The sequence below is a fragment of the Mycetomoellerius zeteki genome, unplaced genomic scaffold (assembly GCF_001594055.1).
Source record: "Mycetomoellerius zeteki isolate Tzet28-1 unplaced genomic scaffold, Tzet1.0 scaffold433, whole genome shotgun sequence".
Classification (NCBI taxonomy): domain Eukaryota; kingdom Metazoa; phylum Arthropoda; class Insecta; order Hymenoptera; family Formicidae; genus Mycetomoellerius; species Mycetomoellerius zeteki.
Window position 1 is genome coordinate 1,040,016 of NW_017257428.1, and position 19,336 is coordinate 1,059,351.

The following is a 19,336-nucleotide window of genomic DNA, read 5'->3' on the forward strand; positions in this document are numbered from 1 at the left end:
TATATAATTATATATAAAATATTTTTTCCCGGATAGATTCGAGAGTATTAGAGGTTCGAGTCTCAATTGCCAAATTGTATTAAATTATATTAATTTTTGAAATTATTTGATATTTTTAATACCTAAAATGAATAAAACAGTATATATAGCTACGTTCAACAAAGAAAGCGACTTTGCAATTGTCGTAAAATGCTTTAATATAATTAATTTATATTATATCTAGATCTAGTGAGAGGAACTAAAAGTAATAGACATATTAAAGCAAATCATATTAAAAAATTTGACAATTATAAAGTTGCTTTCTCTGTTAAACGCAATCAATCAGCCTTAATCGGATCAAACATAAGATAACAATTTCGGATTATTAGTTGCTCATTGTTAGTTGCTTTCCATTTTCACACAAGTGATGATACTAAAGCAGGTCTGTCTAATTTGAGCTCCGGAGTCAAAATGCAAAGCCATCGACGCAAAAAATTCAATATGAGTAAGATTTTAGGAACTATAAAGTGTTGATAAGCGTCACTCAGATGCGTATCAATAACAGTTCCTCAAATTTTATCCGCATTGAATTTTTTTGCGTCGATGGCTTTGCGTTTTGGCTCCGGAGCTCAAATTGGACAGGCCTGTTATAAAGTTATATACGCATGAATATATTATAACGTCACAAATGAGACTCGAGAATTATCCGAGTATACGAAAAGCAATTATTATTATTAATATTTATCTGACGTGTCGTACGTATAATGGAAAAGAGAGCGAGAAAATCCGTTGAATATAATTCGAATGCGCGTCATCACAACCGACACCCCGCGACGCGACGGCCGCGACGCCATCAGGTAACGGATTCGCGAGGTGTTCCCCCTTCCCTCTAGTCCCACTACGAAGGCTCGCGCTCTCCCCACCGCGCGGTCTCGCGTCTCACCGATCACACGTCACACCGTCACACCGCCACACCGGCTGACACGGCGCGTGGCCGTGCTGTGGCGCAGTTGGTGTCGTTGGTGCTCGTCGATATCAGTTCGAATGTCATGGCGCGTGATTCCGTCCTGATTACGTTAATATTTACATATCGAATGTGAAATCATCTCTTTTTGTGATGCATGTCGGTGAAGGTGCGCTTTTTATCTGATCACAGAAGCTGCAGAGGGATACATATCAACGAGACGTGGGATACGCATCGGGCACGAAGCCGCGCTTGGATCACGTGAGTCTGACTTAAAATTTCTATTATGGTGATGGTGTTACGGCTTTCAATGTATTATGTTATACGCTGAAGCTGTATATTTTAAGAGTATTCATTTATTTGATTATTACATCCCGTGAAATATCGTGATGACCTCGGGATGACAGCCGATTAAAGATCAGCTGGTGATCACTTTGATAGTTATTTAAATCCGACAGTCATTTAAATTTTCGAACGTGAATAAAATGCTATTTTATTCTGTAAGTTAATCATTGCACGCGTATCGTTTTATTATACAATATTATTATATTAATTAACCCAAAGTTTGTAGTTTATATTAATTAATTTCTAATAATTGTTACAATTAAATTATTTGGATAAAATTAAAATACATAATAATTTTTTATTTCGTAAAGAACAATTCCAACTTTCTTCAATTAAAAAATTTTATACTACTGTCTTAACATCTTACGATGAAATGTACTATCGTCAAAACCGATGTTGTAAAAACATTATTTTTTCATCGTATATTGTTTATGCTTGTTATATTACGCTCGAGTAAGAAACTACTCTAGCTAACGTGCAATATTCCGCGCGCGAAAATGGCAATTTTTCATGTTCAAATATTAACTCGGCGCGTTATGTGTATGTGCGTATCGCGCCACGTAATTTATATTCACCGAGTTTACGAAAAATCTACCCTCGCGAATTGGACGACGGCACGAAGTAACATAATAATCATAATCGTGAATATCATACGAGCACGAGGACGTAAATTGAATGTCGTATTATCCCTTTTCCGTACGTAATTTACGCGAGAAGAAAATGGCAAATATTGATACATTTGTTTCATTAATCTTACTTACAATTAATAAAAACTCATAATTCTTTTTAAAGGTTAAAAAATTGAAAGAAGAAAATTGAATTATTTTAATACTTTCTTGTGTATAATAAAGTTTTTGGACTTAATTATCAAAATAATTTTCGGTATAGCCGAGGAATAGCATTTTTAGAAAATACAAAAACTGTTTAAATTTGCATATAAATTTTGTAATATACATATATACATATATGGAAATATTTTATATCCAGACAGTGTCATAAAACTATATGATCAAAAGGACTTACGTACAAAAAGAATAACGCAAAGTTCGTTAGGTTTCGCACGTGACGTGGCAGTTGCTACATTTCGCGTCATGTAGGAAAGACACAAACCGTGGAAATAATTATTACAATTTGATCCCGCATAAATGGAAGGAATTTTGTATAGTATCGAAATTATTTGCCATATCGGAACACCTGTCGCGATTATTATCGGAGCGTAACGGTATTTCTGCGATGCATATATGTGTTGTCGCCGTCACCGCTAGACTTTACGCTCAAACGCGCCGCTAATGATTGTTCTGCGAACGTTGCGTCACGAGGACGTTTCCCGAGGTCTTTCGAAATACTACACACTCAAGTTTATATCAATTTATGCCGGTCACGCTTTTAATGCTCTATTATTATTGCAATCGCGATAGCGAGCTTTCCTAGTTTTTACGTAAATCGCAAAATGAGGTCATGTAACAAATTTTTATGTAACTAAAACTATCGTTTGAACATTTTAATATTCTAAATTATATTTTTGTGATTACCTTAAAGATATCTTATCAAAGCGAATGAAATTTAAAATTATTGAAATTTTTCTCAGAGATCTTTTTATATAAATTTACATTATTTAATGTTATTATTTTCGAATTATTATTTGCTGAATTTTATTCTTTTTTTTCTACTTCATATAAACAAGTTTTTATACTTGTTCTTGAATTCTATTTGTGAGAAAATCGTAAAAATACTGCTTAGGAGTTAGGGTATAGAATTGTGAAAGCATGAATTATTCGGACAAACAGCTATGACAGGCAATTCCATTTTCTTTATTACTGGAAAGTAAAGACAGTTTTATATCTTGTCGTGGCATAATTAGGCAACTGAGAGAACCGATGTGATTACCAAATTTGGCAATTTCTGGCTGATGTGCTTTTGATACCATGCGGTTGCATAATATATCTGCATAAACATGCATACCTGATTCCAAGTACTGAACATATTGCGCGCGTTTAACTTGTTGTAAACAGATTCTTTCTTTCGCAACTAGTTTATTTTGGAAGAATTTTGCGTTCCGCAAATTCCGATAAAGTACCCGAGAATTCACATAATGTAAAAGATACGCGTTTTCAATTTTATATGTGTTGTATAAAACTAAACAAATTAAAATATTTCGCATAAATAAGGATTAAACATTTTTGTTTAAAATATCTTAAAAATAAAATTAGTATCTAAAGTGCGTTCTCCAATTCGATTGCACGCGGTGATATTAATACACGTTTACTTAATTAATATAACAAGAATTGAAGTGTTTTTGCATTTAATTTTATGTAAAAAACACTATGCTGGTATTCACACATACACAGAGAAAGAGATATAAAGAGAGAAATAGAATGTTGAAATTAATTATATGAAAGTCAAATCTCGCGTAGTAATCGATCTATTCCATTTTTAGTCGACTAAAAAAAAAAATTTTAAAAACAGACTTCGGCGGTAGCAGATGGACGCGTGTCATCCATCGACGCAAAAGGGTTACGGATATACAGGGCGCGTTTATTTTTGCACGTTGATCGTCAGTGTAAACACGAGACCGCCTGTTTCGACGCTTCTCCTATCCGGTTCGAAAAACGATGCATAGCAGTTGTGTGCTCGTTAATCCACCTTGCCAGGGATCCTTTCGATACTTCAATCGATCTTTGCCACTTGAGTCGATGGGACATTTAATATGTTCTCATGAATCAGGGAAGAATCGCAATACAAAAATTGATAGCTTTTAGTTTCTGAATATAAATATCGTTTTTATTATAATTTAGAAAAAGTAACGAATTGAAAAAATTATTAATGTTTAATAAAATTACTGATTTAATTTTCATAAAATTAGCGTATTTTCCTTAAACAAAAATAATTATGTTAGATTGTTTTTTTGCTTTTTCATAAATAAAAGGCCTGTTCTTTTTGGTTGAACTTTTACATTAGTTCATTTTTCTTTCTTTTCTCTTCGGAAGGAAAGAAGAGAAAGAAAAATGAACTGGTGTAAAAGTTTAGCCAAAAAGAACAGGTCTAAAATTAGCACATTTTCAGAGTTGGTAAAAAACATGTTTTAAATATGTTTTTTAAATAGTTTAAAACATGCTTAATTGACGTTTTTAATATGTTTCAAACATGATTTTTTATAATATTATTTAAAACATATTTAAGTATCAAAAACATATTTAAAAAGAAACATAATGATTTATTCTTAAAAAAAAAAAACATTAAGTCTTTGCCAACTCTGGTATTTATCTTAAATGAAAATAATTAATTGTCTTTTGCTTTAGATTTAAAAAATTGATATACGTGATAGATTTAATATTCGTATTTATCAAAATCTGTTTTTAATTCTTTAATGCTTTTTCCATGTTTTTCACCCTTTTCATTCACAGTTTTTTCACGCCATCGATTAGGAATCGTTAAGTCAATCGGCGCGTTATTAATTATCTCGCGTGTTTGATCAGAGAAAAGAGTGACTCCATCCTTCGAAGATCATTAATCTTAACCACGTTTTGTTAGACGAAACACTCGACGATCGTGATAATTAAAAAAAAACATGGTACGTGCTTGACAGAGATTACATGAAACTCAACCATTCAACTAGTATTAAATTACAAAAAAATGCAAATTTTAGATAAGATTAAAATATTATTAGATGTTTCAAATTTATTCTATTTCAAATTTTAAATATTAAGATAAAATAAAACAGATTAGTATACTTAAATTGTATATACAAAATGCAATTGTTATACATTATTAAATATAAATTAACAAGTTTTTTTTATTAATTTTTGCAATAAGTCTACTATATTTCGATAAATTTTTTCTCTTTCTCTTGAGAAAACATCGCGATCTTAGCTCTGAAACACTTAGAATTTATTGGCAATGTTCAACTATCTGCTGAATGTATAAGGGCACATTAATCGCTGCGTTGCACAAACATTTTTTCTCCTTTACAGATTAAAACAATATTGCCGGCAATATTTCTTCGTCGCTTATTTACGACCGCGAACGTTTATACACGGCGTTCCTATTAACTTACGTATTATCGCCATTAATTTTTAGGAACCGGATTTTTTTTCTCTACTTATTTGAATTACGATAAAAACACGAAATTGCAATTTGCGATGGAATTGTAACGATTTTTATTACGGTTTTTAACATTACAACACTCTACGTTGTCGGCGGTGCGTTTATATTTTTTTCGAATAATTTCAATATCTTTACTTTAACATCAACTCAATACAGCTTTATAATAGAATTGTGAAAAAATTTTGTATTAAAAAAGTTATCTAAATAATAAATAAACAGTTAATTAAATTATCATTCAAATTAAATGTTTGAATTAAAGATGTATATATATATATATATGTGTGTATACATGTTGACTTTTTTATAAAACAATTGCTAAATTGTTCTTGCATGTAAGATGTCAAACTTTTATATCGCTAATAACAGATTCTTTGACACATTCAGAATGCTCCTTTCTCCGGCTGTATATTCAGCTATCATTGATATATTCACTGATATAAATTTCAATTTATACGTCAGACATTCTCCCAAAAAAATCGCTCACTTTCTCGTGTCAAATCGCGGATTACGATTTCTTGGTTACTTCGAGAGAGAAAAACGCGATCTTCCGCTTGAACCGTTTAACGTATCGGCGTTAATTTGTTGGATACTCGTTGGAGTATTGTGTTTAGGCAGAACATAGCGTGCTTGGCGCACATATTTTACGGCTACGCATTAAACACACTCGCTGATGAATGTCCCGACATTCGTCTGTGGCATAATTACCAGGAGATTCCCCTCTGGAATCCTTCTCCACCCTCTCCTTGCGTTCCTTCGCAGTTCTCTCTCTTGGGTTGATTTATTTTTTTAAAAATAGAAACTTTTTTATTTTTACATATAATATTATTAATATTAAATATCATTTTTTTAAAATTTAATTTATTATATAATTATATAATTACATTTTGATTAATTTGCCAGAAAAAGATTATTCCTAGATAATCTGTAAGAAAATAAGCAATCACGATAACACAAATGTTTAGTAGCCGCAGGAATAAAGATTAACCGTTGATATATAAGTCATCTACATGTAGCACCGGTGGCGCACGTCTCCAGGAATGTTGAGCATCCCCGGGCGTTATATGAGACTAACGGGACTCACGAGGCACGAATTGTAAGCTCAGCCAAAGGTTACGACATCTTATCCCAATCGCGATCGTGCCCTGTAGCCATGTCGTGTACTGTATGTCTTGTTCCTGCTCTGTATATTTCTCTCGATTATATATTTTTCATATTCAAAGAAAAAGGTCAACCCTAAACGGCTGTAACGTTTATAGAGTACGGAATAAGATTTTTAGAGCAGATAGAGAGTAACATGACCGCAACATCGTCGCCGAAGATATATATAGTGACGTATTGACGACGCTACTCACGAATAGTTTCTAACATGAACATTTAATGCATTAATATATTAGATTAACTAGACCGTAAATATTGTTTCAAGATCTTAACCCTTTACCATCTGAGAGAAATTCTACGAAGGAAATACATTATTTTTTATATATATTATATAATTTATTTTATTCATTATAACATAGAAAAAATATTTTGTTAATTAACTAATTAATTTTATTAATGGATCATATATCCATATAATGTTAATATATGCTATGATTATACATTATATTTATATTAAAACTAAAAGGTGGCATCTAAAAAGTTTTCCATAAAAAATACGTTTTTCAATAAAATATTTTTTCTTTGCTATAATAAACAAAATAAAATAAATAATATATAAAAATAATGTATTGCTGTTATTGTAGAATTTCTCTGATGTGGTAAAGAGTTGAAATGAAATATAAGTATCATGGAAGATCATAAATCCGAATTAACGAAGCGTATGATTTCCCCTAAGTAACGTGACGATTGGAGAGACGTCGAGTTTCTATCGACATCAATACTTCTTTTTGGTTTGGTTCCTTTGATTCTTTTAGAACATTTATCTTGATCGACAGCTCCATTATGACCAGCAGCTCACTACTCCAATGTCATTAATATCTTGTCTCAGGTCTTTCGAGAATACTCTTAAATTATTGTCACTCTTATCAAAGCTTCTTTCGAGCGAATTCTTATAAATCAGCTTCTCGCTGTTTGTGGTGTGTTAAGATGGTATATTCATCATGTTAGCTATATGTTTGTATTGACATTAGTATACCTATGTATGTATATACGTATGTTGGAGAAGATTGTTCCGCAGTTTTTCTGATGAACTTTCTTAGATAAAATATTAAATTTTCTAACATTTAAAAAATGTTTACATTACATTTATAAAAGAATCTGTAAAACATAAAAATCGAAATTATAATTAAAATTAACATTAACTGTTAAAAAGTTAATTTAAAAAATTAAAATAAGAAGTAAAAAAAATAAAGATAAATATTTATGCGTATACAAGTAATAAATGTTATAATATTGATATATTATAATGATAATACATGTAAACAACTTAACATTCAAATACGTGCATTTGTATAACTATAGTATTGAATATGATAATAAAGAAAGTTGTTTGAAGGAGATCAAATATATAAAAAGATGCTGTTAGTGATAAAATTTCAAAGCTCATAAAATACCACGTCTAAAAGCACTTTAGTAAAACATCGCGTGAGCGGGTCTTTATACTCCATCGAAGAATTAACGACAACGGTGTATCTAATGATACGCATAAACAATAGTGACAATGCTTTCCTTTTCTCTTGTGTTAGAGATACACGAGCGCGCCACTGGCTCTTTATAGTTCTCGTAAAACGATAAAGACGTCTATATACGATGCACAGTAGGCAGTATCAAGTAGTCCTAGTTCGCGAGTGTCTTTAACGTACGTGAGACCTAGAGAAGATCCATGAAAAATCAAGTTTTCTTTTTAATATTATAAAAAAGTTATCCATGTCTTTGATGTAAAATACAACTTGTTTTCATAAATTTTTAAATAAAATAAAAAAAGTTTTAATTACATAATTATTATTTGGATATATTATGTATTGTTAGTAATCCATATAATTTTATTAATTTTGTATGTTATATACATGTATATATATTACAAATGTCAAATATAAATAAAATGCTTACATGAGCCTTCGCGGTTTTGATGAGTAAATAGTTGAGTTTGTACTCGACTTTCGCATTGAAGAGGACTCAAATCTAGAAACGTTTGTGGTTAACTTCGTTGATAAGTACATTCCAATTAATTGTGAATTACATCTTATCGTTTTATAAATATACAGGGTGTCTCTTAAGGTCCGGGCCGCATTGGGGGCGTAGAATTGGGGTCAAGAGGAACAAAAAAGTTTTATACCATTTTGAAATATTCGCTGTAAAAATTTCAGCTAAAATAATATTCTTGAATAGTGTAGGCGCGATGCGAAACACACAGGACCGTCATGCCAGGCAGCGAAGCGCTATTCCCTCGTTGTTGTCGTTGTCGAGTGAGGTACGATAGAGACCGTGCTACGAATTCGCAGTTTCACCGTTTTCTTGACTTACATATTTTCTTTATTAATTCGAAAATTACAGCGAAATCTCAAAATGGTGTAAGACTTTTTTGTTCCCCTCAATTCATACTACGCTTCCAATGCGGTTCTGACCTTACTTAAGAGACACCCTGTATATATATTATTTACGGAATTACGCAATCGCAAAGGCTCATGTAATCATTTTATTTTACTTATATTATTTTACTTTTATTTACATTATTTTACTTATACTTGATTTATTCTTAATTGAAGTCATAAAACTTTTTATTTCAATTTTAATTAAAAATGTCATTGGAAAGAGAGAAATTTAATGGTTAGTTGGCTAAAATAATATTCATAATAAAGTAACAAGTTATTTAATTTGAAATTTTTAAGTGAAAATTTCTTATAAAAATCTTTATAAAAATGTAATATAAAGTTTACATACTGCTGTTTTGAATATAGAATATTTATTGTAAAGAGAGAGCTCGTATACTCGTATGTTAGGTGACGATATCGTTCCATTCACCTATGCAGAAGGAGGTCACTAAGGGTCGAAAACACGTTGGAATCTCGGGGGAACATGTGAGGGGGGTCAATGGCGGAGACGGCTTTTAAATCATCGTGGGATGAGTCGACTCCTTCATTGGTGGTCCCCACTATCGCGGCCGAGTTATTAACGACCGAGGTCTATAAGAACCGCCCTTCGCGGCCCGTCGCAGTTGTTAACCGTTTATTTATTTGAAAAGTTTTATACGCATATTACATCCGTGCATCACGTAAACATGGCAATCACTATAATTTATTATAAATATGATGTATCACGCTCACGAATGATCATCATAATGAATTATATGAAATATTTAATACAGAATATGAAAAATGTGTCAGTAATTAGTATCGATAAAAATTATTAGTAAAAAACAGCTGAAATAAATATAAAATTCAGACAAATAATAATTTGTATATTTTCAAGTTTATTCAGTTAGCTATGTATTTTACAATTACTCGTACTTCCTATAAGATTAACATTTATAATACACTAATGTCAAAATTGTCAATTAGATTGCATTATTATTGCAAAGCCAAAGTCATCATTATTTGAGGATTGTCATACAATTTGCTCGCGACGGGTTTATTCTCAGGGGGTAACTGAGGAAGGGGGCGTATGGCTATTCTGCATCGCGTGTTTCGCGGTATAATCACGAATTGTTCAGACTACAAAGGCTAGGCGAGATGGAGATATCTTCTAATTTACTCGCTTTGGACACATTTAACAGGCATCTTGGGACATACACAATAAAAATGTTTATCTGCGATAATGTAGTTTAATTTAATGCATAAATTACGTTGCTCTTGATATCTTGATTATTAAACTATTTTGGCCCTCCCCCGCTCTCTCTGTCTTTGTTGTTAAATATTATTAATAAAATTGGATAATTTTACGATTTTATTTGAATAATATTAAAATAATATTCTATAAACAAAACATTTTGGTTTGTAATTAAATTAAAGAACTTATATTTAATTAAATGTAAAAATATATTTAGCCATCCTTTTCATATCAGAAATATCATTAATCGTTGAAGAATTTGCTCGATTGCAATTAGCTCTTCCTTTCCTTCCATTAGAACGATCGAGTTATCTAAGTGTGTGCTGTGTGCAAGATCGAAATCGAGATCGATTAAAGCAAAGCAAGGTGGAAGGATAGATCCGGTAGAGAATTCATTAGAGATCCCTGTTTTGCAAACATCGGAAGACATTGGAGGGGTAGAGGCTAAAGGGTGTCAAATCAAATTTCCCTACGGGTGGCAGACGGACATCCGGCGCGTGCGAATCAATCCCCCTTATGTCTTCTCGTTTTTTCCTCTTTATTTTTGCGTCGCTCTCTCGATACACTGATTCCATCCTTTCGAAGGTCGCCGACGGTTAAATAAACTCCGAGGTTCTGCGAGTGGACCTTTCTGCGAGTAAGAAAAGGAAGTAGGATGAGATTGGCTGCTAGGGTGCCTCTTCTCGTAGGGCCCTACGTAGATAAATGGTCTGTTACGCTGAACTTCTCTGATAGAGATATTAATCTTTCTCAGAGCACTCCCTGCCATCCTACTTGATACTCCCTTCTCCTTCTGTTATTTCCACATCGTGTGATGTCCTTCTGCTTTGGAGAGTCTTCAGCTCTTTTTCTTTTTATTTGTTTATTTTCTTGGTTCAATGTTATAATATGAGAATAAGAAATGTATCTAACATCTGAATTATGCATGATTTTATTTTTATTTAATTTGAATAAAAATATAATATAGGAAAGCATTATTAATATATTTAGTATAAAATTATTTTTGATAGTACAAAAATATTTGACTAAACTTTATAAATAGACGATAAATTTTATAAATGAAATAATTTTTTAGATATTCTTTTTCTCGCTTCTTTTTATATATTTTTTTATTTTTTATAATAATTCTGTTTTTATTTTATCATTTAAACAATTTATTTTAATAATGCTTGTTAAGATTAAACTAATCTTTGTCCATGTTATCTTTATTATTATTAAATTCTTAATACTTATGATTAATGATTTTTGAAATATATCTTATGTACATACATCGTTATATTTATCGTATTATGTTCATTTTAAGATATCATGAACTTTTTATCTCCTCTTCCTTTTCTTCTTTTTCGTTCATACCATGAAAAGTGGAATATCATATGTCCACATCAGAGGGGTGAAAAGTAACACAAGGGCTCACATTGCAGCTTTGGTGAAAGTCAACTTTCTACGTACAAACTTTCAGCTTTTCCACCCCGACGCAACGTGGAAATAACTCTCGGCCCTTCGATGCAATACGCAGTTTTTTTCCATATATTACATGCTGGTTATCCTGGCAACAAACGTATCCTAGTGGATTACGTAAAAGAGAAAGGGTGAGAGAAAGGGAAAAGAGAGGCACACGAGAGAGCACTCTTCTGATTTTAAGCCGACGTATGCCGATAAACAAGGATTTCACTGTTTTGTGATTTGTCTCTTTTTAGATAGTTTTTTTGTAAATTTACACACACACACACACGCAGGTAAAAGAGAGGCACAAAGAAAGAAAATATCCATTAAAACTCTATAATATATACATATAAAATTAGTTAATGTTTGAATTAATTTAATAAAAAATACAATCAATTTGTATAAGAAATATTTAACATATATGCATATATATATATATATACACACATATATGTAATAATTATTGTACTTTATACATATATGGGTAAATTAAATTTTGCTGTTCGTTAAATCATTGTGTTTATAAATTAATTATATATTTATTTATTTTAAGTTTAATAGATGTTCTCTCTCTCCTTCTTTTATAATTTCTCAGAGAAGTTTAATGTCTTACTGTTATAATGAGTTTTTGCACGAAGAATTCTCACGTGAATGCCGGGACAATTTTGTTTGCGTCACTAACAGATCAAAGGCAAATTGAATTTTTGCCCTTTTCATTCTCTTTTCTTCGTTTCATGACATCAAAATTTGTCGAAATCAACTTAATCTTTCTGCGCGCGAAACAAAAAAATCATAGAATTTATAAAATATATATATTTTATAATAAATAACTGCATGTGTGTCAAATATACCTAAAAATTATCTAAAAGAATATTACATATTATAGTTTTTAAGATTAAGAATAAATAATCCTTTTCTTCATAAGAAAGATTATCAACAATTTATATATATATATTACTATAATAAAAAATAAAAATTTTGTTCGTTTTTTAAATTCATTGCATCTATCTTAAAAAAAAAGCATCAATATTTTGATACTTCTGCTAATAAGGACGTTACATTTAAAACACTTGTTAGAAGCGAAATGTCAATACCGTTTAAGAATTGTAAGCGCGTCTGAACTCGAATGTAAATATGACACATGCCTCGATATTCATATACGAGTGAACGAGAGGGAACAATATAGAGTTTCATGGGGTAAAATACACGGTGTGCCACGGTGTATCGTAACCAAGGTGGGGATAGATCGATAGCATAAGGGGCCTTCCAGACCTTATGGTGCCTTCTCCTTTTTCTCCTTTTCTACTTCCCCTTTTCTCCTTTTCCTCTTTTCTCTCTGTATTTCTTTTCGTCTTATTTCGGTCCGCCAAATTAACGCGAGTTTTGCATCGTACGCTTTGTACAAGGGATGAGGAGTCCCTTTAAATGAGACAGAAGGAGGAGAATAAGAGACGGTGAACGTTTTATCCCTCCTTTTTTCTTCTATTAACGAGTCGCAGTTCGCGGTCGATTTCACGAAATTTTATCTCGCGTTTCTCTGCTTCCGGCGCGATTTTCTTTCAGTCGAAACTGCTCGGAAGCGGGAATGAAAGGGTTGAGGTTGAGAAACCGCAAATTGTGCAGGGAACATGTGGTGTTGTTTACGTGTGTGAAAAATCGATATTAAATGAAAGAGAAAGAAGAGAGAGAGGGGTATCGGCTTTTTTCTTTCTTTATGCGCAGCACTTCACTTTGCACGTGCTAGCACACATGTTCAAGGTGTCGACCGAGGGATGTGGTTCAACCCTTTATTGCAGGATGCTTTATTGCTGAAAACAGCAATGTTGATGAAAGGGTGAATTATAATGTGAAGCTTACACATAGAAACTTAGCTTACTAAATTAAAAATCGTAACAATGTACATATATGTACGTAGGAATCGCTATAAAATTTGTTGAAATAATTATTAAACAAGCTTTTTAATAATATTAGGTTGGTGCAAAAAAAATGTCGGTTTTCGGTATTATAAAATGGTTGGTTTTCCTTTTCTAATATATTCTATTATACTTTTAAAAAGTTAGCGATTATACCATTTGATAGAGCTAAGTTTTAGCTTTAAGAATCTATATTTTTTTATTACAATATAATGATTTTTAATGAAGTTATGAGCAATCAAAGTCCGAATGCTATTTTTACTTAATCCGCGAGTAACTCAGGAACAAAAAATCGTAGGAACATTATTAAAAAACGATTTTGTAGAGAAAACTTCAATCTTTCACGAGAGATAGTAAAAAATTTTCTCGATTATTGGGGGGGGGGGCATGTAACAGACCTATAAAGTGAAAAGAAATTTTTTCATTTTTTTCAGCTGGTAGTTTTCTATGTGTAAAAATGATCAAACTCACATAAACTTAAAAAATATAGTAAGTTTTTGGAAGTAGAGTTTTCAAGCTTTATAAAATCCTTTTTTAATTTAAATTTTGTTCATTTTTTAATGAAGTTACAACTGCTCTTAATAGCAATATAGAAAAATATTTTTTTTGCACCAATCTAGTATTGCACTACTATTATTATTAACTCCTATAATGTATTAATATAAATCTTAATATAAAATATATACTATATTTCTACGTTTTTTAGTATTATATATTGTACAATGTTATAAATATTTTTTATAATATGTAACTTATGATTTTTTTAACAATATAATTGCTCTCTCAACTCTATCACAGTTACTTCACTGTATCTGAAAATATTGTATATAAACATAGAAATTAAACAATTCTTAAAAACAGGGGAAATCTAGGATTCATGTTTTTCGCAAACAAATATTTCGCACTGATTTTATTCAATTTTATGGATACGAAAAGCGAAGCTGGGGGAGTCAGTCGGATATAGTGATTAAAGCGATACTTCCGGTGGTTGTTATCGAGCCGCAAAGATAACATCGCGGCTCTCGATCACTGTCAGAAGTGAGCGTGCACCAGAGGAGCAATACCCATACTGATACATCATTGGGGTACGACATACCCCACTTCCGTAACGACACTCTCCCTCTCTCTCTCCGTCTCTCTCTCCCTTCCTCTCTCTCCCTCTCTCCCTCCCTCTCTCCCTTTCTTCTTCCTCCCTCCTTCCCTCTCTTTTAGCGATGTCGCTAATTAGATGCACGACTACATCGACCAGCGATAGACAAAGAATAATTAGCGTGAACAGGGACAGCAGAGAAGGAGATTCTGTCTGAGAGTCATGATAAGACAGGGGTGATAAGAAATTGAACGTGGGAGATTTTGGTGAAGTATGGCTCGTGTTAAAGAGAAAAAAATATCGTGGTGAAGTTTTTTAAAATAAATATGAGAAACATTCTTTTTCTTGGATGAGTTTATTTTCGCTGATGCGAAAACTTGAGCTATGAAATTGTTATTGACATAATTTTCATAATTTAAACTTGACTTCTTTTTGAATATATCTATTATATGCTGCTTATTAGAATAAATATAAAAAAAATAAAAAGATAATGCAATATTTTTATTCTTAAATTAATTTTAATTCTTGTGCACTGCCATGCATCACTCGTAATTAATAAACTAATATTATACGTACATTCCCAGACAGCACACAATATTTATAAAATATTTACAAAATGTTTATAAATATTTGTAAGATTTATTTTAAATATTTTGTAAATATATAATCCAAGTAAAAAATACTTTTTAGAAATATTTATTTATATTTATCATATATTATATAAAATATTTGGTCTATATTTTAATAATATTTCGAATAAAGCTTTGTATAAAATATGTATGAAATATCTATATAACATTTCAAAAAATGAATATTAATAAATATTTTCATAAATATTTTGTGCTGTCTGGGTTAGTTATGCTATTATTATGTAGCCTATAAACAAAGTTAATACAGTAATAACACATATCACGCTATTTACATGTAATTATGCTGAGTTATTCTAAAGTATTCCGAATTATGTATAAAATTGGATAGAATAAATTGTTTTTGTTAATGTTATGTATATAATATTGAGAGATTATCTTGTTTAAAGAAATATGTAAATGTGTATATATAGAAGATTAAGTATAGATTTAACAGTCGAAACGATTATGTAGTTTTTTAAAACAAATAACTAAAAATCGTGCAACAACAACCTGCGTTTTGGCCTATATACTCCTTTATCGTTTAATTTTGACACAAAACTAAATAAATAAACTTAATCAGGATAAGAGTACAATTACATTTCTCATGGAATGTAGAACGTTTGGAACTTCCTTCGATTAATCGAACGTAGAGCGTAGAGGATAGGAATGGAGAGCCAAGGTCTGACGAAGAGAGTAATGTAAGGTCGTTAGTTTCCGGTCGAACGTGCTCGTAGTACAATGGAGTGAGTCTGAATTGGTCACGATGCAGAGGGTGTCTTGTCCGTGGTGTCTAATGAGCCTCGACGTCGTCTCACTCTCATGATACTCTCGTATTTTAATGCACTTCTCACCGCTTCCGGCGGATTGCCATCATATTATATTGCCATAAATGGATTAATAGCATGCCGGACGATTAATTATAGTATCAGTTTGATGACTTTTCATAGACTTTACACTCAAAACATATCCAATATCTTTCGTAAACTTTAATATTAATAAAAAATGAATATGTTTTTTAGATGATACATAGTTCGAAACTATTAATTTTTAAAATAATTTATACATGTTTAACTTACTCCGACATGCATCGCTTAAGTCTTAACTCGGTTAAAAATTTTATATAATATAATTTAGGGTCTTCGTTGAATTCATAAACGTTTATTTTATTTAATAAAATAAAAAATAAGTGCTTAATGGAATATATTTGCTTTTAAAAATGTAAAAAATTGTGCATCCAATAATTATTTATTTATAAAATAAAAGATTTTCTACAATAAAACATTAAAAGAATTTTTCTCAAAATAAAATCTTAATTACAAAAAATTTATTTAAAGAATAGATTATAGCAACAGGACCTTTTTATTAGATTAAGTAGAAATTAAAGAATTTTTAATTCTGTGTCAGAATTCGAGAATCACGGTATGTTATCGTCGATATAGCTATCGATCGCATTAATGGCGAACGGACGCGAGAACAATTGTAATCGTGGATGATCCGTGACTACGCGTGAGTACCGTGTCCATTTGTCGCGCATTAACAATGTTTATGCTCATAGCCGGCAGGGACAGTCCGCGTGCATCGTTAATCACGACGAATTTGCTGTGATTAATTATGCTTTTCGCCCGATTAGCTCTCTCCTCTCCATCTCTCATTGATGCTTCTATCTCACTCTTCTCTATATCTTTGTCTGATTTATATGACAATAATATTAGAAATTTATTCATGAAAACTGTAAAGAGCAAATTAAAATTAAAATTTGAATAAAATTTGCGTGAATTTTTTAGTTTTAAGGACAAGTTTATATATCAATTTTTTCTTAATTTTTTTACATGTTATAAATATTTTAACTCATATTGAACAAAGAGATTTGTCGGCGATGAAAACATGAAATTTTTGCTCGACGAGGAGAATAGCCTTTATCGAGCGATGGCTTGCACGGTTTCCTCGGAAAAACGTCGGCGAGAAACGGGGTGGATCTCGAAAGAGAGATTGAGGGAGAGAGGGAACTAGAGAGAGGTCGTCCTCCCTTCAACCGGATATGTCATTTGGTACCTGGGTCACGTACCTCTTCGTATCGACAGGCCAACCAGCAGCCAACCAGGAGGTCTCCACTCCGTTGCTTCTCGTCACTGTGCGCGATTCTCGGTCCAGGATCTCGGCATCGTAAAACAATCGCGGATACTTCTCTAAAAATCATTTACATTGATCGAAAATATAATACATCTTGAAATAAATAGCGATGAAATAGCACAGATAGATAATAACATTTATTTCATTTTGGGATAATAATATTGTTCGACAAATTTATGTCAGCACTATTTTTAATCTTGATTAAATGCTTATTATTTCGAATTAGATTTAATTATAGATTAAAAATGCATTTTAGAGAGAGAACTGATAAAAAGATATTTTTTTAATTTTTTTTTATGAAAGCTGGACTAATTAAATGTTAATTTAATATTTGTTACAGACAGTATTGAATCTTATCTAGATAAAATTATCTAGACGATCATCTAGATGAAATTTTGATGTCATCTTATCTTTATCTAGATAATAAAAATATTAATTTGTATCATCTTCAGCGTTACAACCTCTTAATATTACAGCAATTAATATATCGCAGTCTTCAAAGTTTTCTCTCCTTTTGTATGTGACTGTTATGGATAAAAACTCAAGCTAAAATAAAAAAAAATCGTTGAAGAAGGTGAATAATATAGAGGACAATAGAAATAAAAATTGTGTTCACCTCACGGAGTCAACAAGTCACATACAAAGTAATAGTATATCACACGAGAGTTACAGAACGTCATCGCAAATTAAAATTAAAGACATTTACTGCGATATATTAATTGCTGTAATATTAAGGTTGTAACGCTGAAGATGACTCAAACAGGAGTCGAAATCATATGTTATTATTAATTAAATGTACATCTCGAAATTTTTAACAACCAGAAGTTAACTCCTATAGCCTTTTGTGTGAATTTTTTTATTATTTGTTGTAACTGTAAGTATAATTCTTAAAAATAAAAAAAATTATCTGGAAAATTTCGGATGAATTTTCAGATAAATTTATCTAGATTATCTACACTGAAAAAAATGCATGTAATTTTACATGGAAATTACATGTTCATGATTGGAAAGTTGCCTAAATATGATCGGAAATTTACAATTTCCAGTAAATTTCCAAGCATATTTATGTAATTTAGATAATTTTCCAGTCATTTACATGTAATTTCCATGTGAAATTACATGCATTTTTTTCAGTGTAGATGAATTTAAATGAATCATCTTTATCTTATCTAAAATAAATTTCCAAATTTTCATCTTATCTTTATCTAGCTAATTTTAAAATCATCTATGCACAAAACTGGTTACAGGATATCAAGTGTCTCGCAGTGATGGTACAGCGATGAGCTTGCAGGCCCAGGCACCAGCCCAACGCTCTGCGAGGTACTCCCCTCAGGAGACCATCAAAGTAAGTCTGTACCCAAACGTTCTTTACTGATATTTAAGATGAAGTAAAATAAATGTTCTTGTCATATTTTACACTTATCTTATAACAATTATTTTCATATTTCATAAAAATTAAAATATATTTTGAAACTTCTTAAATAATACAAGTGCATATGATTTTATTTTACGATTTCTATAATAAAAGTTTCTGTTTTATTTATAACATTTAAAAAATATTTTTCTGGAAAATGTACAAAATTGTAGTAAAATATATGTAATATAAAATATATTTACAAAGATATTTCTTTTCTTTTATAAATTCAACGTTATTTAGTGACAAGCAACATCTATTTTTTCTTTTCGTCTACTACGTCTTTTTCCGGACGATAATTAACAGCGGAATTCGCTCTCACGATGATAACGCGTGGACCACGTTACACCCCCGTTTGCAACCCGTGTCGAGATTAACCCCTCATGGCTGACTGTACACAGCTTGTACCACTCGACATTCACGCCATAAAGGCAGCAAGGGAAACGAAGAGAAATAGAAAGCATCTTTGAAGTCTAATACAATATGTGCTCAAAGTTGGAATAAAAAATATAAGTGATAATACTTATTAAATCATAAAGTAATATTTACGTAATAATACAT

The 19,336-nt window shown here is 31.3% G+C and overlaps 1 protein-coding gene across 1 annotated transcript in view; it reads left to right on the top strand.

Moving 5' to 3' along the window:
* Positions 1 to 1,075: 1,075 nt before the first annotated feature.
* Positions 1,076 to 19,336, top strand: part of sick (sickie) — a 165,213-nt gene continuing 146,952 nt past the window's right edge. Inside the window, exons 1-2 of the mRNA XM_018454453.1 lie at positions 1,076 to 1,204; positions 18,609 to 18,706. Of these exons, the coding sequence (XP_018309955.1) occupies positions 18,641 to 18,706 (66 nt within the window). The 5' untranslated portion in view covers positions 1,076 to 1,204; positions 18,609 to 18,640. The remainder of the gene's footprint in view (positions 1,205 to 18,608; positions 18,707 to 19,336) is intronic.